The sequence below is a fragment of the Cladophialophora immunda genome, assembly GCF_000835495.1.
Source record: "Cladophialophora immunda strain CBS 83496 unplaced genomic scaffold supercont1.4, whole genome shotgun sequence".
Classification (NCBI taxonomy): Eukaryota; Fungi; Ascomycota; class Eurotiomycetes; order Chaetothyriales; family Herpotrichiellaceae; genus Cladophialophora; species Cladophialophora immunda.
The window spans coordinates 4,962,153-4,989,589 of record NW_015622544.1 but is presented as its reverse complement, the minus strand read 5'-3'; the positions used below and the strand labels follow the sequence as shown (position 1 = coordinate 4,989,589).

General features: G+C 52.3%; 8 protein-coding genes across 8 annotated transcripts; 6 read left to right on the top strand and 2 right to left on the bottom strand.

The window, feature by feature from the left end:
* Positions 1-3,131: 3,131 nt before the first annotated feature.
* On the top strand, positions 3,132-4,495 carry PV07_08058 (uncharacterized protein; the record flags this gene model as incomplete). The annotated part of the gene is made up of 3 exons (XM_016395187.1): positions 3,132-3,558; positions 3,632-3,964; positions 4,015-4,495. 3 exons carry the CDS (start codon positions 3,132-3,134, stop codon positions 4,452-4,454), a joined length of 1,200 nt encoding a protein of 399 aa, XP_016248606.1. The 3' UTR covers positions 4,455-4,495.
* A 3,629-nt stretch (positions 4,496-8,124) lies between these two features.
* On the top strand, positions 8,125-9,137 carry PV07_08057 (uncharacterized protein; the record flags this gene model as incomplete). Its single annotated transcript, XM_016395186.1, has 1 exon — positions 8,125-9,137. The coding sequence occupies exon 1, from the start codon at positions 8,187-8,189 to the stop codon at positions 9,135-9,137; it is 951 nt and encodes a 316-aa protein (XP_016248605.1). The 5' UTR covers positions 8,125-8,186.
* Positions 9,138-9,540: 403 nt separating this feature from the next.
* On the top strand, positions 9,541-10,869 carry PV07_08056 (uncharacterized protein; the record flags this gene model as incomplete). The annotated part of the gene is made up of 5 exons (XM_016395185.1): positions 9,541-10,001; positions 10,066-10,234; positions 10,310-10,580; positions 10,657-10,756; positions 10,818-10,869. The coding sequence occupies 5 exons, from the start codon at positions 9,541-9,543 to the stop codon at positions 10,867-10,869; spliced, it is 1,053 nt and encodes a 350-aa protein (XP_016248604.1).
* A 146-nt stretch (positions 10,870-11,015) lies between these two features.
* On the bottom strand, positions 11,016-12,613 carry PV07_08055 (dihydropyrimidinase; the record flags this gene model as incomplete). Its single annotated transcript, XM_016395184.1, has 2 exons — positions 11,016-12,509; positions 12,578-12,613. The coding sequence occupies 2 exons, from the start codon at positions 12,611-12,613 to the stop codon at positions 11,016-11,018; spliced, it is 1,530 nt and encodes a 509-aa protein (XP_016248603.1).
* A 3,571-nt stretch (positions 12,614-16,184) lies between these two features.
* PV07_08054 (uncharacterized protein) lies at positions 16,185-18,450 on the bottom strand (the record flags this gene model as incomplete). The annotated part of the gene is made up of 2 exons (XM_016395183.1): positions 16,185-16,513; positions 16,569-18,450. The coding sequence occupies 2 exons, from the start codon at positions 18,448-18,450 to the stop codon at positions 16,185-16,187; spliced, it is 2,211 nt and encodes a 736-aa protein (XP_016248602.1).
* A 3,242-nt stretch (positions 18,451-21,692) lies between these two features.
* On the top strand, positions 21,693-21,983 carry PV07_08053 (uncharacterized protein; the record flags this gene model as incomplete). The annotated part of the gene is made up of 1 exon (XM_016395182.1): positions 21,693-21,983. One exon carries the CDS (start codon positions 21,693-21,695, stop codon positions 21,981-21,983), a length of 291 nt encoding a protein of 96 aa, XP_016248601.1.
* Positions 21,984-22,356: 373 nt separating this feature from the next.
* PV07_08052 (uncharacterized protein) lies at positions 22,357-24,302 on the top strand (the record flags this gene model as incomplete). Its single annotated transcript, XM_016395181.1, has 3 exons — positions 22,357-22,537; positions 22,589-23,529; positions 23,673-24,302. The coding sequence occupies 3 exons, from the start codon at positions 22,357-22,359 to the stop codon at positions 24,300-24,302; spliced, it is 1,752 nt and encodes a 583-aa protein (XP_016248600.1).
* A 688-nt stretch (positions 24,303-24,990) lies between these two features.
* PV07_08051 (uncharacterized protein) lies at positions 24,991-27,131 on the top strand (the record flags this gene model as incomplete). The annotated part of the gene is made up of 3 exons (XM_016395180.1): positions 24,991-26,334; positions 26,470-26,701; positions 26,917-27,131. 3 exons carry the CDS (start codon positions 24,991-24,993, stop codon positions 27,129-27,131), a joined length of 1,791 nt encoding a protein of 596 aa, XP_016248599.1.
* Between the last annotated feature and the right edge of the window lie 306 nt (positions 27,132-27,437).

The window sequence follows — 27,437 nt, the reverse complement described above, 5'->3', positions numbered from 1 at the left end:
GAATCCGGACGTCTACCCTCCCTTGCTCTGTCTTGATATGCACCCTATGTGTTGATTGGTTCGATGAAAACAGACTTAACTGTACCTACGATGTACAGGGATCGATTCTGTCTTCGACATCCTCCCACACTGCCCACCATCCAGATTTTCTTCTCCCATCCTATTTCAATCGTCGCAATGCCTGGCCAGCCAAGCACATGAGATAAATTCCCTTCTCGGTCTTCCCACCACGTCAGAACTCCCGGACTAGGTGACCAAGAACGGACTGTATAGTCTCGCGTTCGAAAACTTGTCCGATCCGCCCCTTGGCCGCCCAAGCAGTGGTTTAACACTGTCCAATAGTGCCGCTTTAAAACCACCTGCTCACGACGCATCCTCTTATCATTTGTGCTATTGTCTCCCTAGTAACCGTACTTCGTCTGCCCCATCCACGGTATCCTAAGACCAGTTCCCTTTATTAGTGGCTAGACCCCATCTTATGACTCCCTGTGACGGGTTTCTGCTCTCGGCTCCTTGCTGCATCCTGTCCTCGTGAACTCGCCGAACACAACTACCAGATGTCGTCTCTTGTGGCAGTACGTTTTTGAATCAGAGTCGAGAAAAGACTTCGGGGGCATTTCAAACCCTGTGCCATTCAGCTACACCGCACGCATTCATCAGAGAAGGCCGGGGTACTATGCTCAGGGACCCAGCTTGAGATTGCAGCTGTCTCTACATAATACGTTTGTCCTTGCAGTCGTGCTGTTACCTATCACGATTCTAGTCATTGCAATGGTTGTTGACCTCGCTAAACTGCAATGTTGTCCGCATTCGTCTATAGATCCACTACCAATTCACGCGACTTCCAGGCCATCTTTCCCTTCTCTTCAACAGCTTCTTCCTCTTCGATGCTGTCCAAAACTTCTATCAAATAATGCTTTCTGCCATGCAGTAACCATCCGAGTGTTGTGAATAGGATACCAGCAGCACCAAACACGACTGTGTAGTTCATATTCTCGACAGTGACAGGGTACGAGCTTGGAAATGCTTCGCAAACACAGCAGCCTAAATTGAACAGAAAACTGAACACTTCGCAACACGTTCCAACAGTATACGACATGCGGAAATACGACTTTGGCGCGGCATGCAGATACTTTCGCTTGGTCAAGATTGAGGCCGCAAGCAAGGGAAGGAAACCCATGCTATAGAAGAAGTTCGCAGAGTCAATGATGATGTTGAAGCCGACATCTGAGCCCAGATAGATGAAGCTCATCAAAAAGTTGACGACAATGCTGAAGTATAGGTTGTTGATGGGAATGTTGTGCTCGTTGTCGATTTTGGTCCAGAACTTTTGAAATGGTAGTGAACCCTTTGAGGCGAACCCCCAGAGAAGGCGGATGTTGGCAGAAATGTAGCCATACGTGCCGAACAGGGAGGGTGCAATCACGAATAACAGCAAAAAGAGAGTAGCAACTGATGACTTCGTGCCCTGGAGGTAGAGTTGTCCTACCAATGAGGGAAACGTGGTATCCAGGAGGCTGTCATAGTCATTAATGCAGTAGTAGGTCGCAACATAGAAGGCAAATAATCTGCGCAAGTCAGCTAGGCTCGCACACTCGTTGTATCAGGATCTTACGTGATGATGTTGCCAATCTGCTGCACTAGGAGGGCGATCGGAATACTTCTTCTGGGGTCTCGAACTTCGTCCGCCAGATTCAACATCCAATGAGGGGGGCCATAGGCGTAAAGAGGACCAAGTAGACCCAAGAGGGCGCCCATGACCGGGGAGCTGTATCCGCTACCGTTTTCGAAGCTGATCCACAAAAAGCTATGGCAAATGTGAGCCACAACGCTGCCATGGTCAGAGACGAATACTTACGAGTTTGAAGGTCTGTCTCCCTTTGACATCCCTACCATGACTCCTATAGTCACGATTATGCCAGTTGTCAGGACAACAACTGGCGCAATGAATAAGTCTCTCGCTCAGTGCTTTGGGGCCCGGGTGTAAACTTACTGCCAACTCCATTCAGTTCACCAATGAAACGAGAGCCATACTTGAGGGCAACCAAGTAGACTATGTTGAAGAGTTGAAACAGGAGCCAGATTTGCCACCTTTTGGGGACAAAATCTGGGTGAAAAACGCATGCACAAGTAAATGTGAGCTCAGAGAGGACTAAGATGAGTACCGGGGGTATGAATGCGATCGTAGTCGAGAGGAAAGATCCAGTATAGTAGGACTAATCGATCAGACACTGACAAACAAAGATGGGATTTGACTCACCATCATGCGTCCATATTTCGGTCCACCAAGACGTGCCGCGGCATAAGTCACCCCTGCAGCACTTGGGAATGCAGAAGCGTATTCGGCCAGGTTCAGACAGAACACAGACAGCGCGGCCCCAACGGCTAGAGTGCCCCAAATTTCAACAGCCGGCCCACCACCGTAGATACCGATCACCATGGAGCTTGCAGCAAAACACCACGCCCTGGACGAATAACTTAGCCTCGAGTCACGAAGCCGACTCGATAGGGAGCAATCCTACCCAGGCAGCACAACAGCCATCGCACAGAGCTGCCATACTCCGAAAGTCTTGCGCAGACCGTGCTGAACACCAGGACCCTCCCTCGACGCCGTGTGACTTGTGCTTTCCATCGCTGCGGTTTAGGGGTCGTCGAAACCGTGATGGTCTGTACCGACTAGGTAACGCTCAACAAGACGCGCCACAGGGAATATTGGTCTGTAAAATCTTTAGGCCATGGCTCGAGGATACTCACATCTGATATACAGATAAACAGACCCCTCTTATCAAGATGCCCGATTCGGGTAGCGGGTGGAGACATGGAGATAGTGTCGTAGGCTATTCGTGGGCTTTCCCGCCTCTTGGACGGCGAAGATAAACGGCGCTGACGGCAAAGGCGAACATCAGCGGCGTTTTCGGTCTCCACTTCCCTTCCTTATCTGCCAACGGCGAGACACCTGATCATCGTAAGGCGTGTGCATAACGCGATGGACTGGAGTCTCACTTTTAGATAACAATGTTGACTAGACTAATGTTGCTCTGACTATTGACCCTCGAGGTGACTTCTCTACGTGATAGCGACCTACCGACAGGCCAGACGATTCGATTTGCCTGACCGCCACTCCGCCATCAATGTCTACACAAACAACCGTCGAAAGGGCCTCCAAGCGCAAGCCGCAAGGCCGAGCCGGCGTTGTCAATGGCAAACTCTACCTGTCTCAAGGCATCGTGAGAGATTTGGCCCCAGCACATGGCTCGGGGGGGCAATTCGATACAATCCCGATCATTGATCTGGCTGCTATGGTATCGCCGGATCCCGAGCAACGAGCTCTCGAGAAACTGGTGGCCGACATCAAAGACGCATGCACGCGAGTTGGGTTCTTTGTGATCAGGAATCATGGCATTGACTGGAAAATCGTTGAGGATGCCTTTGCGGCCGTGGAGGAGTTCTTTGGACTGCCTCTGGAGAAGAAGATGGCTGTGCACCAGAGCAAAAGCCCGAGCTTTATGGGATATGAGGAACCTTACTACACCAATGTTGACCGACTAAAAAGAGGTGGTAAGTCTTAAGGCGATGAGTCTCAAGGTGATTGACGTCCTCGAGCTTCGGTTAATCCCTTTTACCTTTTTAGATCTCAAGGAGTCGATGACAACCGCATACGATCCTTGGACCGACGAACTGGGAATTGGCGATGGTGTGCCTGAGCTTCTCATCCGCAAGAACTTATGGCCCAGTGAGGAAGATGCGCCCAAGTTCCGACCCGCCATGGAGAAATATCGCAACGTTTGTCTCTCCTTGATGAGGAAGTTAATAAAGATTCTTGCTCTGGCAATGGGCGAGGAAGCGACATATTTCGACCGCAAAACCACCTATCCGATTGCTGGCATTCGGGCCCTTTATTATCCCCCTCAAACCACTCCTGAGGACGAGGAGACCGGCTTGGGGGCTCACACCGATGTTCAACGTAAGTCACCATCGGTGGTTGCGGGTGTCTTTGCTTACATTCCCGTCCAGTGATGACGATGATCGCCCAAAAGCCATACAATGCGCGGTCACTCCAAGTGCTCAATGCAAACGGCGAATGGATCCATCCGGAGCTTGAACCACAGACGTTCGTAGTGAACCTGGGTGATATGGTCGCCCGACTGACGAACGACACCTTTGTCAGTACCGTGCATCGTGTGTGCAACAATGGGACAGATGCCGTCGGTCGCTACTCGCTACCCTTCTTCTTTGGACTGAGCAACGACGAGCTGGTCTCAACTCGGCCGCAATTCATCACAGAAGAAGCCCCATTAAATCCGTTGTACAAGAATCCCATTACAGGCTATGAGCATTACAACAACAGGATGCGAATCGCGCATCATGAACACCCGACAGCTGAAGGCAAATCATCCGCTGCCCTGCCTTATGGTATGACGAAGATCGACGGAGAATTAGTTCCTGGAATGTAGGCAAATGAGGATCGAAAGATGTCACGTCACCAATACAGCTCATCCTCATCACTACTTGTCGGCTTGATTCTTCTCGAATCGTCGCTCGTACATTCGGTGGTGAAAATCACCGTGAAAATCACCGTGAAAATCACCGTGAAACACTCCCTCACCCCAGGTCACAAATACAAGTAGCCTGGAATATTATCACGAATCAGACAAAAGCATCAAATTTAGCCTTATACAATGTCTAATATATCTCAGATCTACGTGTCAATGAAAGTACTACAATCATTCCCCATATGTTTAAAAACCGGAGCTTTGCCGAGCCCCATACGGCGGGCCGCTGTTCTACGAATCAAACAGACCGGTAATATATATCATTCGTTTCTACCAGCTTTATATATGTACCACACATGGAAGTGATTTGTTCGTATATTCAGTCGAGACCGCTCTCATCCACGAAAACCCAGGCACTGCGAAGGGAGGTGAATACCGCAGCGCTGCGCAGGGCAGCGAGCGAAGGTCTCGAGACTGGTATTGAGTAGTCACTCTGTGACGTGGAGATCTCCGTTGAATAGACTATCGTTTGACAAAAAAACCTTGATGGATGCTGTCCTTACTCTGTGTACGTGGACACAAAGCAAAGATATGGCTGCTTCGATCTACCAAAATTTGGACGAATGTCTTCTATATACATTCAGACCGACTCGGCCGTCTTGGAGGGGCGCGAGACGTGATCGATCGTGTGATTGTCCTTTAGCCTAACGCTACAACCGATCTTGATACTCCTAGAAGACATTGATCTGAAGCAGCTATATTTGCAAGTAGCGTGAAGGATGCGGAACAAACCAGGTAGAGGTGCCCATAGTGGCAAAGAACAGCGGGCATGCTAAACACAGACCCAGGATCTAGAAGCGAGACAACTATCTTCTTCTTATCCGTGGATGCGAATATCGAAAGACACGAATCTCACTCACCGCCGCCGTTGTCTTCGCGGCCCGTGAGCCTAGTACAAATATCATGGCTTCCGAGATAAGCATTCTGCCCCGTCTTTGATGGGGGAGATAGGCTAGCCCTACCTAAAGTAGCCCGGTCTGGAACCCTTCTCAACAGAAACATGGGGTATACGGTCCTTGCGTTGGCCGCGCGTTGGCAGACCTTTACACCTCTTCAACCGCGGATTTGGACCAAGCCTTTGACAATCAAGCTTGGAGGCTTTTGATTCTCAATACAGTTTCCCCTGAAATTGAGAAGACAAGATGGCTGCTGTTGATTGTGATACCCAGCATAATGATGTTGCGAGCACCAATTTCCTGGACCATGCTCCTGGGACAGTCATGCTAGAGAGTGGTAAGAACTACGACCCAATTTGTTGGGTTTGGTGCTGATATTCCTCCCAACTGCAGCCTCTTCGGCACTTAAGCATAGCAAGACAGATCGAGAATTGATACTGTACCCTCAGCCATCGTCAGACCCAAATGATCCGTTGGTATCTTTCCTACCTATTCCCGCTTTCCAGTTGTACTGTTCTAATTCAGAAACAGAATTGGACCATGAAGCGTAAAATTGTCAACTTTTCAATCGCATCCTTCTATGTTCTCATGGTCTTCGCAATGTATGGCCCACAGTCCACAAGCTTACTCAATAGATTTAACACTTTCAAGGCTTGATATCGGGGTCGTAGTGTTTCAAGACTACAACACTCTCCTTCACATCTCTTATTCTGACCTGAACAACACGTTTGCCGCCAATTGTGTTGGATTGGCTTTTGGCTGTCTACTTTTCGTGCCCTTTGCGATCAAGTATGGGCGTCGACCTGTTTACCTTGTCACGACATTTGTTCTTTTCATTTGTGGCATTTGGCAGGCAGTCCTGCGAGACTACCCAAACATGGTCGCTGTGCAAGTCGTGGATGGACTCGCTGGCTCGGTGGCTGATACCATCGTCCAAATGACGGTACTGTACTGTCCGGTTGCGATGCTGGACTGGAGCCGCTTGCTGACAGCTACTTATAGATTAATGATCTTTTTTTCCTGCACCAGAGGGGCAGAATGAATGCTTCATATCTGGCCTGTATGAACATTGGGGTAAAGGATGCCGAACACCTATGTGTACCATTTCAAGCTGACTTTATCAGGTATATCTTGCCCCCGTTGTTGCCGGCTACTCGGCTGTTGCGCAAGGATGGCCATGGATCTATTGGTGGTGTGCCATCCTATTGGGGGTGAACTTTCTCCTTTTTGTATTTTTCTATGAGGAGACTAAGTATGTTATAACACTCGCTGGGGTGGTGACATCGGGCCCAACGCCAACGACTTCTCGACAAGCAGACCCGGAGGAAGGACCTCTGGAAGACCTCAAGAATGCAGAGACTTCAGCTGCAGCATCGACCACGGAGCCTGTTGTCGCTGCTCCCATACCTCTCAAGTCGTATCGACAGCGCCTTGCTCTGGTCACGAAGACTCCTGGGACTTTTGCTGATTTTACCCGCCATTTCTATCAACCACTATTGATGTTGACCATACCGGGAGTCCTTTATGTGGCTCTTCAATTCGGGGCGTTTCTGTCCTGGGTATCTGTTGTAGCAGTCACCGAGTCTGACTATTTTTCAGAGTCGCCATACAACTTCAGTACGATTGGAATTGGCCTTCTGAACTTGCCGCCCTTCATTGGCGCCCTTATCTCCATTCTTTACTCTGGACCGCTGAGTGATTGGTCCATCATTAAATTGGCCAAGCGAAACGGAGGCATCTATGAACCAGAGATGCGCTTATATCCCACCATCATTCCTGCTCTGCTAGGTCCTGCCGGCATTTTCCTTTATGGATTCAGCTTAGCACACGTAAGTCACCCATGGATGCACTACCACACCAGGCACACAGTTGATGTATCACAGGAGGCCCACTGGATTATCCCATGTGTTGGTGTAGGGCTGTACGGGTTCTCCCAGGCTTCGATTCAGGCGTTGAGCCTGTCCTACCTTATGGACTCCTACGAACAGGTATTTGCGCCTCTCAATTATTGAAATCCTCAATTTTGACCGATGACACAGATTCTGGGCGATGCTTTGATCGGAGTGACTTTCGTCCGGAACGCAATCGCAGCCGGCTTCGTCTTTGCCACAGGACCGTGGATTGACAGCCTGGGGTTGTACAACACATTTGTCTCCTTGGGCTGTCTGGCTCTGTTCTTTTCGCTGCTCTCCTTCGTCATGATATTTTGGGGCAAGAAAATGAGGATCATGTGTGCGAAAAGATACGCTGCCTATGCAAAAACCCAACCAAAACGCAATCGTGTGTAACGAATGCAGAGCAGCCGATAGGGTGTGGAAAACAAAGTCTAGTCTCAAGTCATATGGCCTAGTTCTTGAAATTGCATGTGTCCCCATTTCTGATCAACCACTGGATGTTCTTGCATCTCTCTTGTGCAATCCAGTGATTGAGCGCATCGATGCAGTGCCCCCAAAGGAATTAGTCTCACTATGGGCGTGGCGTAACTCCTCATGCACGTTCAATGTTGGAGACGGCGGTGGATAACGCCGTGGCACCTACGATAGCGGTGGGGTCAAAGGGCGCATAATCTACGTCCAACCACCCAATGCCGTCCATCGACAGGCCTTTCATTCATCTGTAAATGCCCTCCACCTTTGGGCCTCTAACTACATTACCTTCCAAGTGCACAGCGACGAGAAAATCAGAAAACAAATTGTTTCACAACGAACTAGTCCGGAACCAACCAGAAGGAAAAAGCATGTCGTTCCCTATCATTGACGTGTCGGATATCGACAATCCTGAATCCCAACTGCGCATTGCACAGGAGGTCACCGATGCCTGCAAGAAATGGGGCTTTCTCCTGATCAAGGGACATTCCATTCCAGCCTCGAGCATCGAGAACATGTTCTCCTTAGCCAGAGACTTCTTTTGCCTGCCTGAAAGCCAAAAAGATGGCTACCCTATCACCAACAAGTCAATTGGGTATGTCGGCAGCTTTCAGGATCGAGCAAAGGACGACAAAATGTCCATGTGGTTCGGTGGCACACCGGGGACCCTCGATGAGAACCTTAGTATGCTACCCCCGTTCTGGCACCAGCACATACAGGCGGTCGAGGATTTCAAGCATCAGTGCCACGGCTTGATTATCCGGTTGCTCGAATGCTTTGCACTCTCTCTAGGATTACCAGATCGCAAATTCTTTGCCAACGCGCACCGCGAGAATGTCGGAGATGGCAATAGCCTCAGGATGCTCATGTACCCAGCCCGATCAGAACCAACTCCGGCCAAAGACGTCGGATCTCGAATGGCCCCACATACCGACTCTGGCTCGGTAACACTCCTATTCCAACGCGCTGCTGGCCTGGAAGTTCTGTCGCCGGCTGGCGATGAGTGGGTTAAGGCACCACACATCGAAAATTGCATTCTTGTCAACATCGGCGATGCACTATCGTTCTGGTCTGGGGCTCAGCTCAAGGCCACACTTCATCGGGTGACGTTTGACGGCCTTCCACACGATCAAGAGCGCCAAACCATGGCCTACTTCGGGAGCGCTAACCCAGAGACCGTGCTCCAACCTATCGTGCCCGGAAGGCAGGTGGAAAAATATTATTCAAATGGACTGGAGCTTGAGCCTGGTGTCACAGTGGGAGAGCTCAGACACAAGATCATGAGTAACATCTACGGTGCAGCCTTCACAGCTGCCGCATAGCCTAGAAATCTGATTGATTGTTCCGTACCATAACGTCTCTGGCCGTGGTATCGTGCACTGCGATTTTAAAAGTGCTATATAGTAATTTGGAAATAGCTAAATGTCCCATACATACACCAGATGTCAGACCACTGACCCTTGATCAGACAGATATCAGGCATGCTGTCCTAGACTGGAGGCGGATTCAATTACCCGGGGAGCCTTTATTCGGCGGTGATAAAGTGGTGACTGACGGCGGGCCGGCCAAGTTGGCCGCCGGCAGCGCTGGCAGAAGTTGGCTCCACTAGACAGACGTTGAGGTCAACTCCTGAGGCAAACAAGCGTACGACAACCCAAAGTCAGAGCTTACTCTATCCCTTCCTTGGTAACTGATGTCTTTCTTGATTCTTCCAAACCACACACGATGAAACAACCTCTGTACGTTTTGCTAGGTGCTGGCGTGGTAGGACTGTCAACTGCGCTCGAGCTTCGCGAGCGCCACCCAAAGTCTCTCGTCATCGTTGTCGCGAAACACCTGCCGGGAGACAGAGTCGCAGAGTACGCTTCGCCCTGGGCGGGGGCTAATTGGTTATCGGTTGCCACAGACAATGGACGTCAGGAAGAATGGGATGCGGTGACGTACAAAAGCTTTCGCCTGCTGGCTGAACAGAGTGCGACAACAGGTGTCCAAAGCATGGAGCTTCGGGCGATTTTCGACCAGCCCGCCGATCACGCTGACATCTTGAGTGTTGGAACTGGCCAAATCTGGTACGACAGACTGGTTGGAGGACTGCGGCCTCTCTCGTCAGACAAATTGCCAGAAGGAAGCCAATTTGGGTTCGACTTGGATACCTTTGTCATCGATACCAGGGTGTATCTTTTCTGGTACGAAGGATCCCGCAAAATTGGCCGGGAGCTTGCATTTGCTGACACATTAACGGTTGGACAGGCTCGAGCATAAGGCCCGGAAAATGGGAATCGAGTTCCACCGGGCCATGTACTCGGACATCGCAGAGCTCTTCCACAGCTTTCCCGGCGCTAAGGCATACTTCAACTGCTCTGCATTGGGCTCGCACTCGCTCAAGGGAGTTGAGGACAAGAATGTTTATCCCACCAAAGTCGGTTCCTTTTCGTTTCCTTGCCGCACCCCCTACCCGGACTTTTTACAGTTCTGACGGCGAATTTGTACTTAGGGACAAGTGATGCTCGTCGAGAATCCAACAACCCCATTGACGCGGATGTATTTCCGATCTCCACGACGAGTCGACAATGACACGACCTATGTTTTCCCTCGGGGCATGCACAATGGTGTCGTGCTGGGAGGCTGCCGCTTGGACAATGACTGGTCAGGAGAGATTGATGCCGATTTGGCAGAAGACATCAAGAGACGATGCTGCAATTTGGCTCCCGAATTAGGCAGTCCAGAAGATCTCAAGATTTTGTACCACGCCGTCGGGCTCCGGCGTAAGTATCTCCCATTGTGGCGATCTGTTTGAAACCCCTGTTGGAAAGTGGTGCTGATGATCGTCACCTCACGCAGCAAGCCGGAAAGGAGGAGCCCGGATCGAGAGAGAGGTGATGCAAAATGTTGTGGTGATCCACAACTACGGTGCTGGCGGCGCCGGATATCAAGCCTCGTGGTAAGTCACATACAAGTGTAAAGTCGCCTCGATACTTTAGGATCGCTGACGCTCTACGTAGGGGAATGGCCAAGGCGGCGGTGGACTTGCTCGGTGGTGAAGAACGACTCTGACACAAGACGCGAAACCAAGCCTGGTATATCAGCCAATTCAACATAGAGCGAATCATATTCAGAAATTGATCTAATTTCGTAAATTTTTGTATAGTCTCAATCTAAAGTTGAGGATTGTGTCTCTAATCAACTCTCACAAGACCGATTCACCGTTTTGGCATCCACATATCGCGTTCGTTGTCAAGCATTCCCCGAGGAGTAAGCGAGGATTTCCCAACTAGAACCTCACCCTTGCCGCGCTTGAGGTACTGGCCGTAAGTCATCTCTCCCAAGACCTTGCCGGAATCTCTGTTCCAGACGACCTTTCCACGAAGAATGGTGTATCTTGGCCAGTTCCGGATTTTGACCCCTTCGAAAGGCGTATAGTCCACCCCGTGGTGTAGCATTTTTTGTGTAATTTCCGTTGGTGCTTGATCACTGGATGTCGGGTACCAGATTACAAAGTCTGCATCATAGCCTGGCAGTATTGAACCTTTGCAGCCTCCTAGGCCATACATCTTGGCAGGGTTCGTTGAAGTCAGCTGGACAAAACGTGGAAGACTCAGTCGAGCCTCGGCGGGTGGTAAGCATGCTTCTGACTCGCTGAAGAGCAGGGCCAGCCGGGTCTCGACTCCAGGCAGCCCATTGGGGATCTTGGAGAACATCGGGATCCCGTTCACGAGGCCAAGTTTCTTTCCGCCAGGATGATCGTACTTGGAAGGGGCGTGGTCGGAGGAGAAAACAGTGAACGTGCCATTGGCGATGCCCTGCCACAGGTCTTCGAGATCCTCCACGCGGTGCCGTAGCGGTGGTGAGCAGACGTGCATCGCCCCGCAGAAGTGGTCAGATGGCTTACTTTTGAGATTTTCCGACAAGAGGAATAGGTAATGTGGACATGTCTCAGCGTGGATGGGCAGAAGCCGCGCCTGTGCGTGTCGTACATGCTCCACTGCAACTTTGGACGACATATGCACAATAAGAATAGGTGCGCCAACCAATTCCGCCAACGAGATGGCTCGATAGGACGCTTCATCCTCCGCAATCCTGGGTCGCGCAATGGCATGGTAAAAAGGATCGGTATTGCCGTTCCTCTCTAGTCCTTCAATGATGAGCGCAATCATGTCGGAATTTTCGGCGTGAATCATGGTCGTCAGGCCCAGGGCGCGGCAGGATATCATGATGTCCAGGAGGTCGCGATCCGTGAGCTTCATCGGTTCGTACGTCATATACAGCTTAACACTGGTAACGCCTTTTTCGTTTGCCATTATCGGAAATTCCTTTTGCAGGATGTCGCGTGTAGGGTTTGTAAGGATGAAGTGAAATCCGTAGTCGGCATAGCTCTGGCCTCGAGCCTTCTGGTAATAGTCGTCCAAGACCGGTATTAATGAGGTGTCTGTTCTCTTCTGAGACGCGAAAGCCAGGATTGTGGTTGTACCACCAGCAATGGCGCTTCGAGATCCAGTTTCCCAGGTGTCTCCCGTAGGAGCATTTGTTTGCGCAAGATGGACATGCGCGTCTACGCCCCCGGGGGTGATATATGCACCTTCGGCATCGACTCTTTCGGTCTTCGGCCCAGACGGCAAAGACATTCCTATACAGGAGATTTTGCCATTTTTCACCCCGATCTCGTTGCCCAGCGGCAGCACGGTGGTGTCTGAGACCTACCCGAGAGATGAATAAGCATGCAGGCTTCATCTGCACCGGGTGAGATACGCAGAGCAATACTTACAATCAGCCCATTGTGAATGATCATATCAAACTCCATGGTTGCGAGTCTGCTGCACCAATTTTTACACCCTGCACATAGACCGATCAAAGGAGAGCGTCTTCTATGAAAGGTTCGCGAGCTCGTGGCGGCAGGATTTCCCATCGTTGCCAAACAAACCTACTTACTCACTCCCCACGATCTAGTAGCCTCTTGTCAATTGGCCATGGTGGGTTGTCATCTGCCCGGCGTAGAGTTCGCCGTCGCGCGGAGAACGGCGCCTTCATGGACTCTGCTTGCTTGAGGCTCAGAGCCCGGCGAGCGTGGTTCTAGCTCCCGTCTCGTGTCCCACGAGAATTCCTAGACAATTTCACACAGTGCCAATGTTCTCTGTGCAAGACGCATCCTCGGCTTGAAACACTTGTAGCGACCAAGAATCTTGGTCAAGGGTAGGAAGCTCGGACTATGAAGCTGGGAATGGTTTCTTTATACATAGTGCCAATTGCGCTTCAGTGGTTGGGCCTTCACCTGTGAACGCGTGCGAATCTCGGCGATCGCATTCCGTGCCGCAGACTTGACCTGCTCCTCGTCCAACCTGGTAAACCGTCCATCCTCGACGACGACGACGCCGTTGATCACGACCATCGTTACATCGCGCCCTGAGCAGGAATGCACCACCACTGTTGACGGATGAACGCCCCCCATTGTATCGACTTGGGCCGGATCGTATGGCGCGGCATGGAGGCCGCTAGGGTCGACCACGACGAAGTCAGCCTTCTTGCCAACCTCTAAGCTTCCTATCTCTTTATCCACTCCTAAAGCTTTTGCCGCATTTATAGTTGCCATTTCGAGGATCTGTTCCGCGGGGAGAACGTTGGCGTTATTTGTCGTAGCCTTGTGGATAATGCCGGCTAGATGCATATCGCGAAAGAGATCGTGACTGTTGTTACAAGGGGCCCCGTCGCTGCCTAGACAGACATTGATACCTGCGTCTAGCATCTGAGGCACAGGGCAAATTCCGTCGGCGAGTTTTGCGTTGCTAGTAGGGTTATGCGCCACTGAAGTGCCGGTGATGCGGAGGATCTCAAGGTCAACCTGAGCATCCACATGAGTCATATGGCCGAGAACCACATGAGGGCCGGTCGCGTGTATCCGTTGACAGAATTGTCCGGGCGTAGTACCGTACGCCTCGCTCAACATTTCAAAATCTCGAGGAGCCTCTGAGCAATGCACCGTTAAATGGATGTCGTGGTCAAGGCAGGCCTTTCCGATTGCAGCGAATCCTGCCTCATCTTGACCACGGGGCGTTTCGGTGGCCATCCAGACGTGTAATCGGCCGTCACAGGCACCGTGGAAGCTTTTGTGTGCTTCGATAGCTGCGTCGATAGTCATCAAGTGTGACTGCTCGTCTCGAGCGTCAGAGATACCGGCCGAGATATTAGATTTAGGGCCTTTGACAAGTTTTCCCTTTCCCGAGCGTCTCAATTAGCAGCTATCTCCGTACACGATGGGCGAAAGTCCTACATACCAGGCAGCCTCGGATGCCGGTCTCATCAACTGCCCTTACAATCCCTGAAAAGCCGGCCGAGGCAGGCAGCATTGGTTCGAGGAAGCAGGTAGTACCACTCTTAATCATCTCCGCCATCGCTAGCTTCGCAGCCACGTAGCCATCGTCCCCTACGTAGTTGACTTCCAACGGCCAAATGGTACAGGACGCCCATTCATGAAGGTTTAAGTCCTCGCCCAGGCCTCTCATCAACGACTGGATCAAGTGAATGTGGCTGTTGATCAGGCCTGGTATAACGATTTTCTGCTCCAGATCCACCCGCGGAACCGCTGGGTGTGTCGCCGCATCGAGGGTAGCAGTGGTGTCGATGGCGGCAAGCCGGCTCCCGGATACGAGGATCGCGCCATCTCGAAATACACGTCTGTCGGCATCAATGGTGATGATGGTTGCATGGACGTACAGTGTGTCCATAGTTCGCTTCTCTCACACCCTCACGTGCGTTGCCAGAAGCTGATATGCCCGGCTTAACATACATTTAAGTTATACGCATTTCGAACGAGGAGCACGGCCAAGAAAGTGGCAGGACGCGGACTTGAACACCGGAGGCCCTAAATTGCTGGCGATGTTCGCGTCGTCGTCCGCCCGTACGGCGCACGATAAACGCGCCGCATGCTAAGATAACACCCTACTAGATGTAGTAATGGTTAATCGGCCGCTCGCCGTACGGCGAGCTTGCGTCTTGCAACCTTCGGCGTTGGTCGTGCGTCCCAATCGCTTCGAATCTCAATGGCAGTGGCTGCACAATATTTGAGTGGTATTTGCTTTCGGGGATCGGTCTGATCGAACATGATCTCCTCGATATAAACCATTCCGATTTGATTTCAGTATTGTTACAGATCTGTCTTGAGGCGCTCCCCTTTTTCAACATCCAATGCCGCTTCTTCCAGATGGGCGCAATAGCCCGCAAAGGGCTCCTCGACTCGTCAGAGTCGCTGCGGCCCAGATGGGTCCAATCCAACTTGCCGATTCGCGCGAAAGCGTCATCAAACGAATGTGCGCGCTTCTCGATGCTGCTGCCCAGGACCAAACCCAGATTGTCGTTTTCCCTGAACTCGCTTTTACCACCTTCTTCCCGCGGCACTTCATCTCCGATGAAGAGGAGCTGGCGGGATACTTCGAATTCGAGGATCCTGCAGCGGGAGGCATTGAGCAGTCTCCCAATGTCAAGCCTTTGTTCGACCATGCCAAGAACCTCGGCATCGATATATATGTGGGATACGCGGAGAGGTCACCGACTGCAGGAGGTGGCCATGTAGACTACAATTCGTCTGCATACTATTCGGCGCGGGAGCAGCGAGTGCTTGCGAAATACCGAAAGGTGCACCTTCCGGGTGTGACAGAACCATTTCTCGAGCCTGGTGCCACGCAGCAGCTCGAGAAGCGATACTTCCGTCGTGGGAACTTGGGATTCCGGGCTTTCCGGGGACCAGGTCTTGTTGGCAATACCTTGAAGGTAGGAGATCTGGTCGCTAAGCAGGACACCGCAGCGGGCAAGGGAGATCCGATTCTGGGCATGATCATCTGCAACGACCGCCGCTGGCCGGAAGCATGGAGATGTTACGGCCTCCAGGGGGTGGAGTTGATGTTCTGTGGCTACAACACCACGGCGTTTGCGCCGCAGCTGTTGGGCTCCGACCCGAATCAGAGCCGCGAGTCTGCCGAGTCGGATGTACTTTTCCATCACGCGCTGTCATGCCAGGCCAACAGCTATCTCAACTCGTGTTTCAGCGTCAACGTGGCCAAGTGCGGACGGGAAGACGGTCACGATCTCATTTCTGGGACGATGATCGTGGGCCCCAACGGCAAAATCATTGCGGAAGCCAAAACTAAAGGTGACGAACTAGTGGCGACGACCATCGATCTCGCCGAATGCCGCCGGGGAAAGGAAAAGACGTTTGACTTCGATAGACATCGATGTATAGATCACTATGATCGCCTGGCCGAGCAAACCGGCGTGGTAGAGCCGGAACTGCTACCGGCGAAGAAAGTGCTTGGCTGACCAGAATCGGTGGAATTGACAATATACGCATGGACTGCTTCCAAGTAATGCAAAACCGGCTTCGTCTATAGAATGTTTGAATCCTGCCATTCTATGAATAGTGCGTCGATGCGTAGTAGACTGAGAGTCATCAACCCCTTCCGTCCGCCCGCTCCCTGTGCTGCGAGTCTCAACGCCCATCTCCATCTCTGGGTGAGCTTCCGAAGCTCTTCATGTTCGGTTTGCAGATTCATTTGGCTAGTTGATTCAGCATGGACTGGATCCAGTCGAGGTTGGTGATCTTGCGGGCTAGGCCACTGCTCATGCGGTTCGATCGGCGAGGTGTGTGACTGAGCAGTGATGAGAAGTAAATGCATGAGGAGCGTCGAAGCGATGGAGAAGTTGTGTCGCGACCCTGCGCAGACGTGTCAGTACCCGAGGGAACAGGTGTGGCGCGGGCAAACTCTTACAACCGTGCCAAAACGCATCCCACTGGATTGTGGTCAGGCCCTCGACGAACTCCACCAATTCTTCCAAGCATGTGATTGCTCCTCTCACAATTGCACGGGCAGCGTCCGGCTCCAGGACTGGCTTATCTGGAAGGCCTTGACCGCTTCCTCGGTGAATTGCAACCATTGAAACTGGTCTAAGGAGAGCTCGGAACACTGCGAGCTGGGCAACGACGTAGGCCAGACGTAGGGAGCTCTGCCCATCGAGGTCCTGACGTGGGACCGTGGCAGGATCACGTTTGTCGCTCTGAGCATGCGTCTGGAGCGCTGCGGGCAACGCATCGTGCCACTCCTTGAGCTGCGCTCTTATTACCTTTGCTGCGTCGATCGCTCCCTGCACGTCGTTTGCCAACCTCAAAGTTGCCTGAGCGGTAAAGAAGGAATTCATAAGTCGGTCGAGAATGGTCGTCAGCTGAACAAAGTGTAGAAAATAATTGGGTGTAGTCGCGGCATCCGTTCCTAGGTCGGCCAGATCGGCCTCGGTCAATGGCTGACAAGTACAGTCGCGGTCATGCAGGTGACTGGGCATGCCTTGGCCGAAAGCCGTCCATTTTTCACATACCCAGACAGCCCACCAGATGAGCTTACGGAGCCTTCTCTCCCACAAAGGTAGCGAGGTCCAGGACATTGGGTCATGATTCAATCCAATGGTTTGAGCCGTGGATGTCATTTGTGCGCAGAGATTCCAGTTTAGAGGCTCTTCGGCCAAAGGATCTCCTGTAGGGTGGCGTTGTAATAGTAACAGGAGAGTCTGGACCGTTTCCAGTCTCGGAGACTGGACTTCTGCTGCCAATGCTCGCAGAGAGATCTTGAGCAGGTCAGTAGAAGAGGGTAAACGGGAACCTTCCACGCATAGCTTGTCATCATAAATGCTAAAGGGAATTGCCGTAGCAGACAGGGCCGCCAGCAACGAAGGTGACACAGAGGGTTGCAGCTTTTCTTGGGTGAAGATTTGCTGTCGAGTCAGGATAGGAAAATAAGGGTAGACGAAGCGAAACCAGAGTCGTACAAGGTCAGATACGAGATTGTCACTGATGAGGGTTTTAAGTTCTGTTCTGAAGCGCTCGACTGGGCTGTCCTCAACAATGCGTGCGAGTCTCGATGAGTAGGGATCCTTATGCAGCGTAAAAACTGGTGGAGGCAATGGCAATTCTCCAGTGTTGGGTTCCGGGAGGTTTCGATCTGGCTTCATCCGTTGGTAGATGACATTGGTGTGCTGTGACTCGGATTGGTCTCGTTGGTCGTATTGTCGATACGCAAGAAGATAGAGATCGAGGTCTCCCGTTGGTCCAACGAATCGCGCAAGCTGTCTACTGACCACAGAAGGAGGCGGATCATGGTCAAGAGCTGTTTTCTCGCTGGCCAACTCGATTCTGCGAGTCCGAGCTCCGATCGGCTCTTCCTCGTTTCTCCGTCCGCTAGGTGATACGGTTTCAAAGGGAAGATCGTTTTCATCTGCATGGCTGTTGCTAGCATCCATTGCATCAGAGTTGTCGGGCAGGTTGTTGGGCAGACTTTCGAGTTCTAGAACTTCCATCAAGTCGAAATCCAGGTTCTCGAAGTCGAACGTGGCATTGTTACTGAACGCGCCATGGGTGGACTCGCTTTGATGATATCCGTTACGCATGTATCCAGCGTTTTCGGTCGAGAACTGGGCCTCAGCGGCCAATTGTCTTCGCTGCCTTGGGCCTGGAGCGTCGTTGAACGTGCATGGCCTCTGCTTCAGAACGCAAAAGTCGCATGGCGGACTATTTGTGATACGACAGGCAACCTTTCTCGCCCGGCAAAAGTCACACGGCCGGATGCGCCGAGAGCGCGGTCGCCTGACTGTTGAGTCTTCCATGAACGGAGGGGTGATATGTCTCTCTGTCGATGGTGAAGAGCTGAGAGAAGACGTCCGTCCCGCGATCGTCGGGAGCGGTCATTTCCAGGGGACGCCCAAGCGTCGGTCATCTAAAGCGGCATGGAAAAATGAATGCCCGAGTCGTGCCAAGTCGACCCTCATAAAAGCAGCCTCACATCATTGTAGATTGGGCCAGTCAAAGACAACGGGACAGCTCCATCGGCTCACTTGATGCCTGCGCCCTGCCCCAGCACAAGCTTGACGACCAGCCGCACATCCCAGTCGATGGTCATTATGACCGCGTCGGACACCTCTGAAGACGAGCTGGCTCGTGACGAAGTGACCCCGGTCAAGCGCCTGAGACCAAGTGCAGTATCATCCGTGAGCTACGGTCCTGCAACTGGAGGAGATGGTCGCGCTGCCTCCAGAGCCCCCCACGGCTATTAGCAGAGCACCATTGGCACCTCCACAGAATACCATTTCAAGTCCAGATGCAGCGGACGTCCTTCTGCGGAGGGAAGCATATCGGATTCAACTACCCACACACGGAATGGAACGGACGGATCTTCAATGGAGAGACCTTTAGACCTCTCTAGGCAATCTCAAAGCGTGCAGGGCTCGGGACGAGGTCGCCAAACACGTCCCATGGATGAAGTTACTCCAGAGCGCATGCGGAATAAAGATAAGTTGGGATGGTGCGTCGAGTACGGGGGTAAGTCTATCTTCGTGGCAGATCTGCAATGGACGAATTGCGAGAAAGATGGACGGCAGGCTCTCTACTGCGCTCGTCTCAACGTCTTCATGTATCTGTCCAATGGCAACAGACGTCGGGGAAGGCACTCAGAATTACGCGGAGACGGGAAAGCGTTGGTGTCGACTAAGGTTAGCATTTCTGCGCATCTCTGTGTCTTTGGGTCTGGTTACTTCCATTCGAGGTGAAGAAATGGCATTTGGTATATGTTTATCAGGACCTACGCCATACGGTGGGTACTGTTCGATTGGAGAAATACATGCAATTGACTATCTGTAGTTCCTATATATAACGACTCAACGCTTAGGAAGCGAAGAGAAGCTGTCCCTAGGCGATTCTGTAGGGGAGAGATTCTTATAGCTTCCCGGCGTTTGCCATTACGTGAAATAAGTATTAGGCCAAATCTATTAAGAGAGCCTTATCCTTTAGACTGATAGCCTCGTGCTGTTGGCGTGCGCTTGACGACACTCCAACTCCGGTCATACCTGCCTGCATGCGATGGCCACTGCAACGTCTGTAGCACAACCGACTCAGACCCTGACGCTTGACCCTACGATCTCCTTCTTTGGGACCTGCCCTACAGTCTGGGAAAGCCTCACCTCCGCTCAAAGGGACTCTTGCATATCAGCCACACGCCTCAAATGCCAGATCGAAGGATACTACGCATGGGCAGCCATTGGGGAGCTGGCTAGGCAACGGCTCGACAGTGGGTACCAGGAATATTCAGCCATAATTGAATACAACAAATTGCATCTAGGGCGAATTGGTCTTTATCGAGAAAAGATATCATCACATGAGCTGCGCCTGCTGTGCGAAACCGAGTCGCGTGAGAGCGCCTCTCCGTACGTCATCATCACCTCGAAGAATATTAAGAAGGCACAAGAGATGGTCGGTCGCCTCCAGAAACACCCGCGGCTTTCCAAGTTCAGATTCAGTTATATGGCGCGACAAGGGGACTTGAAAATCACGTCCGGCGAAGATACAGATACAGATAGATCGGGGAATTCATCCCCTGTTCCAGCTGCTAACGATGTTGTGCCTGCCCAGGGTGGGCCTCCATCGACGGGGCTCGCCCTCGCAGCAGCATATCAGTCCACATTATCCAGCCTATTCACCAAAGCGGATGGTTCTCTAAGAGGTCTGTGTGGTGCACGCATTGGAGTCTACAAGCGCTGGGGATCTGTCCGCGACAAGAGCAGAAATGTTGCCACGATCGGTGGTGTATTTCGAATTCGTGAGAGGTACTTTGCCCTCACAGCTGCTCACATATTCTTCGACAATGTTACAAGCTCAAGCTCATGGGCCGATAGTGGGTTATTCGTGACCACTGACAGTAGTGCCAGTGCGATACAAGAGCGTTCGCTCCCGCAGGTGTCGGACTTGTACGAGATTTTCGTGGAGAGTATTTGGCCTTCCAGCACAAAGAGTTGCAACGAAGGACAGTCCATTGGCACTTCCCTTGGATTGTTTGCGCCACAAGTCACGCGGCTCCGAAAAGCCCTCCAACCGACAAGTGCCTCTGATCTTCTGTGGGACTTTGAGATGGACTGGGCTCTCATCGAACTGAAGGATCCCTTGATGTGGGGTCCCAATGTTATAGATCTTGGTCCCGACCTCAAGCTGGATTTGGCCGCACCCGCCTTGCTTCAGGATCCTCCGACTGGCAAAGTTCTCGTTACAGCCGGAGTCTCAGGCCATGTTAACGGCATTGGCTTAGGAATTGTAGGAGGAATCATGCTGCCGTGGTTTCACAGCGAGGTGAGAGCATGGCCCATTGAGACCGACGTCGGTAAGGAATGCTCTCCACGGTTCCTTTTGATAGGATCGCTGACTTCACTATGATAAGCTGTGGGAGACCGTGGATCCGTAGTCTTGAACCCTCAAACTGGAGAGACGTACGGATTCATCGTAGCGCACGACTCTGAGACGATGATAAGCTACTTGATCCCAGCAAAAGCGATGTTCGAAAGCATTTTGCGGTACTGCGGAGCACCAGGTCTCTCTTTACAAGATGTATTCAACGTGAAACCTCAAACAGTCGACGTTTGAAAATTTCAGTGATGCAGATGCCAAAGCCAGTAATCGTGGGACAACATGAGGGCTTTCTGGCAGCGTCAGAGGCAATGAATCTATCCTCATCGAATTCAACAAAACCCTTGAGTCTTGCACCCCACATAATGTGGAGGGCAAAAGATACAGAAGGAGCAAACCCTTATTGAAGTGGATGCAGTCTGAAGCATTGTCCAATGCCTCAAACCTCGATCTCTTACTTGACCTTCTCTATTCTGACAGACTCCTGGTTCCGATCGAATCTGACACAATATCAAATGAGTCGAGGGGATCCTCTCTCGTGTTCAGCATCCTCCTTGAACTGAGACTCGGCCACCTGATTCACATTTTCCATCGGTATGGGCTAATTGGTTCGCGGCTACCGTGCTCGCTTGCCGAGCTAACAAACACTTTCATGAATCTTGGACCGTCCCGCCCCGTCATGGAGGCCCGTCGCTTCTATGAGGCTCAATGGGCATATATCCTGCTAAGACTGAAGTTCCAAAAAAATCTCTATCGCGAGCGCGAGAGAGTCATTCCGATCCATCAGAGACAGCGAGTCAACTCCAAAGGTGGCATATCATCGGTATGGGAGATTGTCGTTCTCGAAGATTTTGTAGACCCACGCCTTCGGGAAAGAGCATCCAGTGCAAGATTCATGAATGCTTCGGACAACCTTGGATATCTAAGTCCGGTTTTCATGGCCCCCTCCTGTTTTCTTCCCAATGTATAATACCTCGCAAGCTCGATACGCTTTCTCTAATGAATACATAGCGCTACCAGTTCGCGTTACAATGCTTTCCCTCGAACAGACGCGAATTTTTTGATGTCGAGCTCGCTGCCCTCCAGGCTCTAAGAGACGCCGATGGTACAATTGAATGGCTGTGTGACTACCTCCAGGAGACTGAAAGCGGCGAGTGCACGACGAACATTCTCCTCGAATATGCAGATTGCGATCTTGAAGAATATCTGCTCAGTACCGAACCACCAGTCACATCAGTCGACGTTGTAGCGTTTTGGAAACATCTTTTTCGTATTGCAGACGCCTTATCGAGGATTCATGGATTTGAAGGACAGAGAGCTGGGGTTAGGCACCGGTTCACAGGATGCGTGAGGCCACCACACCCAATTGTATGGATCTAACAACGCTCAGGTGGCACGCCGATATCAAACCTGATAATATATTGGCGGTCCGAGGAAAGTTCAAGTTGAGAGATTTAGTCTTTTCTCGATTCGAGGCAGAGAACAAGCACACCACAACGCTAGTCGGGGGAACAGTCACATACGGTAGGTCAGACCGTATTTTCTAATGCCCACAAGCTCATTTTGTCTTCGCAGGCGCCCCTGAAACGAAACCCGATGAGCGATATCGGCCTGCAGTTAGCCGAGCCGTAAACATATGGTCTTTGGGCTGTGTGTTCTCAGTTGCTGCTACTTGGGTAGTCCTGGGAGCGTCGGGAGTGCGGCGCTTCGACAAATTGCGTCAACTTGAGTGGGAGAAAGCAGCAACTCGTCGAGCTATATCCGGCGAAGGTGTCCAAGCTGGGGACGGGTGGTTGAGAGATAGCTTCCATGATGGCAAAGACGTCCTTCCTGAGGTCCTCGAGTGGCATGCATTCTTACGAAGGTCGGCAAGAAGTAGTGATACAATCACAGCCACCACTCTCGACCTTCTGGACACATCGGTTCTCCTCGGCGACCCTGGGAAGCGGCTTCAAATCAGATCTCTATGCTCAGCGCTCTACAAGATTCGGCAGACAGCCGAGAAAGCTGTTGACCAACAGCCTTGGCTAAGCGATGTACTGCAAGAAGTCCTGCATGGTAACGATTCAACATTCTCGAGCAACCTGAAAACAGCATGGGAAATCGAGCCCTTGGCGATCCCAACGGTACCGCCACCGGGGCCTTCTGTATCCGCCAAGTCAAATACAACAACCGACCAAATCTATTTTGCGGATGAGTTTTTTCAGTCTAGTCCGTGGTCGATGATGCGTCCATCGCTTCTAGCAAGTTTACCGCCTCCAACGGGGATATTCTTTCCAGAAACATGGTGGAATATACGGCCCCCAACGTTTCGACTACATCCGTGGTTGGAAAGCAGTCTAACCAACAAACCTGGGATGCTCAAGGAGCCTGGATCTGCTGCTTCCAAGGTTGCAAAGACCCGACCTCCGCGATTTCAGACCATCAATGAGGCGATACAGATTCCGCGATCAGGGTCACGCGTTATGACTCGGGTAGATAAGACCTTGAAGAGGTATATCTACGGCCGCAATATTGTAAGTGGATTGTTCATAAATTTCTGCAAGCTTGCTGGTGTATTGTTTTCAACTCCCCAGGTCCGAGCGTACTTTCCCTACATGCCAGTTTACGAGAGAAGAAGCAATCTTTGCGTCGAATAAATCACTGACTGAGGACGTAGACGTTCCTTATGGATGACTCAATGTCGATGAAGCCGTTTTTAAATAGAGCCATTACAGTTGTAACAACGCTGGGCATGAAGGTAGCCCAGATGCAGGATCCTCGGAAAACAGAGTTGCTGCTCACTTCAGATGCCGGTACAGTTCATCGCAATTGGACAGCGCGCCAACTCCAAGACTTGATGCGCAAATCGTATGCAAAACCCGTCCGAGACTTGCGCATCGACACGAGTCAGTCACTGCGCCGTGCATTCTCCAGATGCATGCAACGGATGGACACCGGACTGGAGTCTACGCCGAGTGTACTAGATGGAGTCACGTGGATTGTGCTGACCGATGGCGTTTGGGCGGATATGACAGGGGAGCAAGCTGTCGACGAACTGTTGGACGACCTTATAGCTGCTCTAGATAAGGTACCCAACAACGGCCTGCTCAGACGACCCGTTCATGTGGAATTCATCCTGTTTGGGTACGATCGTCGCGGATGGGAGCGACTCCTCCGGCTCGACTCGGAGCCGAAATACAGGGGCATCGTCGACACCGAGCCAGAGAATGGCAACATCTACAAGATGCTGTTGGGAAAATTTCTCAATGAGTGGGACCAAGCTTGCGACAAGGAGGAAGAGGCCTAGTCTCGATCACGGGGAGTCTGTGGGTACAAATTGCAGGGGAGTAGCGCACGAGGTCGCCGTAGAAATAAGGGAAGAGTCAAGATGCACCTATATGCTTCCTCTTCTACATGCAGATTTCCCACTTGGCAGACTGGTCGCTCACACGGCGGATCAGTCCTGAATGGGGGTTGAATGAAGTATCCATCGAGAAGATGTCCGGCTACTGTAAAGGTTCCCTTACTACAGAGGAGTCATCCAGGGCTTCCACTTTCTCAGACACCACCGGGATCACCGTCTCGGCAGCTTGTGGGAGATTGTCGTCAGCCGATGCTCGGACTCTCCATGAGCGCGGCGAATATATCGACAAGAGCGACGGTGAGGAGTGATTAGAGTTGCTGCACGTGAGGATTGGCACATCGTCTCCTCTAACAAACAGCCACGGCATAGCATTGCCGCCGCAAGACACAGAACCGAACCGAGTCTCCTTCGTTCTCCAACCGCGACGTTCCTCCCACCAACAAATGAAGAACGGCAGAACCTCCGCAACTTCTCCAACACCACCACCACCATCACCGGTAAGTCGGCAATTCGGCAGAGCTACACGAGGTGAACATGGGCCTTTTATCTGTGATCCTTCGCCTTCGACAGTCCTCGGGTCTATCCTTGAGATTGCTTGGCTTTCAGTGCAGGAATCGACACGAGGAACATCATGGGATCTATTGGCGAAACCACCACGAGCCCCCCGCCGGTCCCCGTCACGGGGAAGCAAGATGAAAGCCACGACGATACCGCCTCGTGGACCGCGGAAGTTGCGAATGGGCACTCTCATGGTCGCGAATCAATCACGATCCCGATGCATAATGTGCCGGCCTTCACGCCCAGCAAGAAACTTCGCGTCGTGACCATTGGTGCGGGCTACTCGGGCATGATCTTTGCGCACAAGCTACAGTATACCTACGCCAAAGAGTTTGCCACGCTCGTTGAGCACACCATCTTCGAGAGCAAGTCCAACGCCGGCGGCACCTGGATCGCAAACAGCTACCCGGGCGTGCAGTGTGACGTGCCGAGCCATATCTACGTCTTCCCCTTCGCCCCGAATCCCGAGTGGTCGCATTTCTACTCGACGGGCCCCGAGATCAAGGAGTACTTCCAGAAGACCGTCGAGGAGTGGAAGCTAGACCGGGACGTCCAGTTCAACACCACCGTCGAGCACGCCGAATGGAACGAGGACAAGGCGCAATGGAAGCTCGAGGTGAGGCACAAGGACACGGGTCACCGGACCGAATGGGCCGACGTATTGATCTCCGCCAGAGGTATTCTCAGTCATTGGAAGTGGCCGAACATCGCAGGGCTGCACACCTTCAAGGGCCTCAAGGTCCATAGCGCCGGCTGGAACCATGAATATGATTACCGCAACAAAAGAATTGGCCTGATCGGCAACGGAAGCAGTGCCATCCAGATTCTGCCCGAAATGGCCAAGCTGGAGGGCACCAAAGTGACGTGCTTCCAGCGATCTCCCACCTGGGTGGTCTCTCGACACACTCCCGCGAAGCTCGTCGGCAGCGACGACCCCAGCTACAACCCGGTCTACCGCGAGGTGGACAAGGAGCGGTTCCGCGACCCGGACGAGCTCAAGAAATACCGCAAGCTCATCATCGGGAACGTCAACCGCGGGTTCCGCATCTTCGGGAAGGGCTCGAAGCAGCAGGAGGAGATCAAGGCCTTTGCCACCAAGCAGATGGCCGACAAGCTCAACAACGACCCTCGGCTGTGCAAGATGCTCATCCCGGACTTTGAGGTCGGGTGCCGCAGGATCACCCCGGGCGCCGGCTATCTCGAGTCCTTCACGAGGGACAACGTATACCTGACACAGAGCCACATCGACTACATCGATGAAGGCGGGATCAAGACCAAGGACGGCCAATACTACGAGCTGGACGTGGTCATCTGCGCGACGGGTTTCGACGTGTCCAACCGCCCGCCGTTCCCCATCGTTGGGCGCAACGGAATCGAGCTGGGAGAGAAGTGGAAAGACGAGCCTGAATCATATCTGGTAAGCCTGGAAAGGGGGGGGTGGCGTTTTCTACAAGAGAGCTCGAAACAGGGAAACCACCCTCCAAACCCTTTCCTTCTCCCGTATCAATATGGACGGAACGTCTGGTCCTCTAACTGTTTGTTGATAACATAGTCGATGGCCTGTCCCGAAATGCCCAACTATTTCATGTTCATGGGCCCCAACGCCACGATCGGCCACGGGTCGCTCATCTACAGCCTGGACTGGACGGCCGAGTGGATGATCCAGTGGCTGCGCAAGATGGCCCGGGAGGACATTGGGTCGATCGCGCCCCAGCAGCAGGTCGTGGACGAGCTGGTCCGCTACGGGGACGAGATCATGAAGACGCTGACCTGGACGGGGAACTGTGAGTGTGGCTTGTTGCCCGTCCCCCGCCTCCCCCCTGTTGTTTCTTTTCTCTCCTTTGTGTCCTTCTCCCGCGCTCTGCCTCTTGTCTCCTGTTGATTCTCCCCCCCCCCCCCTTTCTTCTCCTCATTCCCTCCTCCTTCTGATCCCTTTGACTTCGCCTACCTGATCCGCACCGCGTGGCTATGTACCCACGTTCTAACACGCCACCGACAGGTCGCTCGTGGTACAAGAACAACCGGATCGACGGGCGCGTGACGGCCACGTTCGCCGGCAGCGCGATGCTCTTCCACGACATGGTCGAGCGCATCCGGCCCGAGGACTTCGACATCCGCTACCGCGCGCCCAACAGGTTCCGCTTCATGGGCAACGGCTTCACCCGCTACGAGCTCGAGGACGGCGCCGATCTGTCCTGGTACGTGGAGAAGTAGCGTCGCTCCCAGCGTGGGCGGGTCGCGTAGCGTTGGCTTTGACACATATACAATCTATATATATACACTACAATACTATGCTATACCTCCTCTTCTATACTTGCTCTGGTCTGCTCTACTTGCTCTCCAACATTATAGTAGATCACGTCCTACCTCTAGCATTGGATTCTAACATCCACTACACGATGCGCGTGTCTCGGTGAGTGAATTTCGACGGTCGAGGAATCTTGTACGGTCCTCCAGCCAACATTCACACTCGCACCCACACTTGCCGGGGACCTTGTACCACTTTTCTCCCGTCCCTGT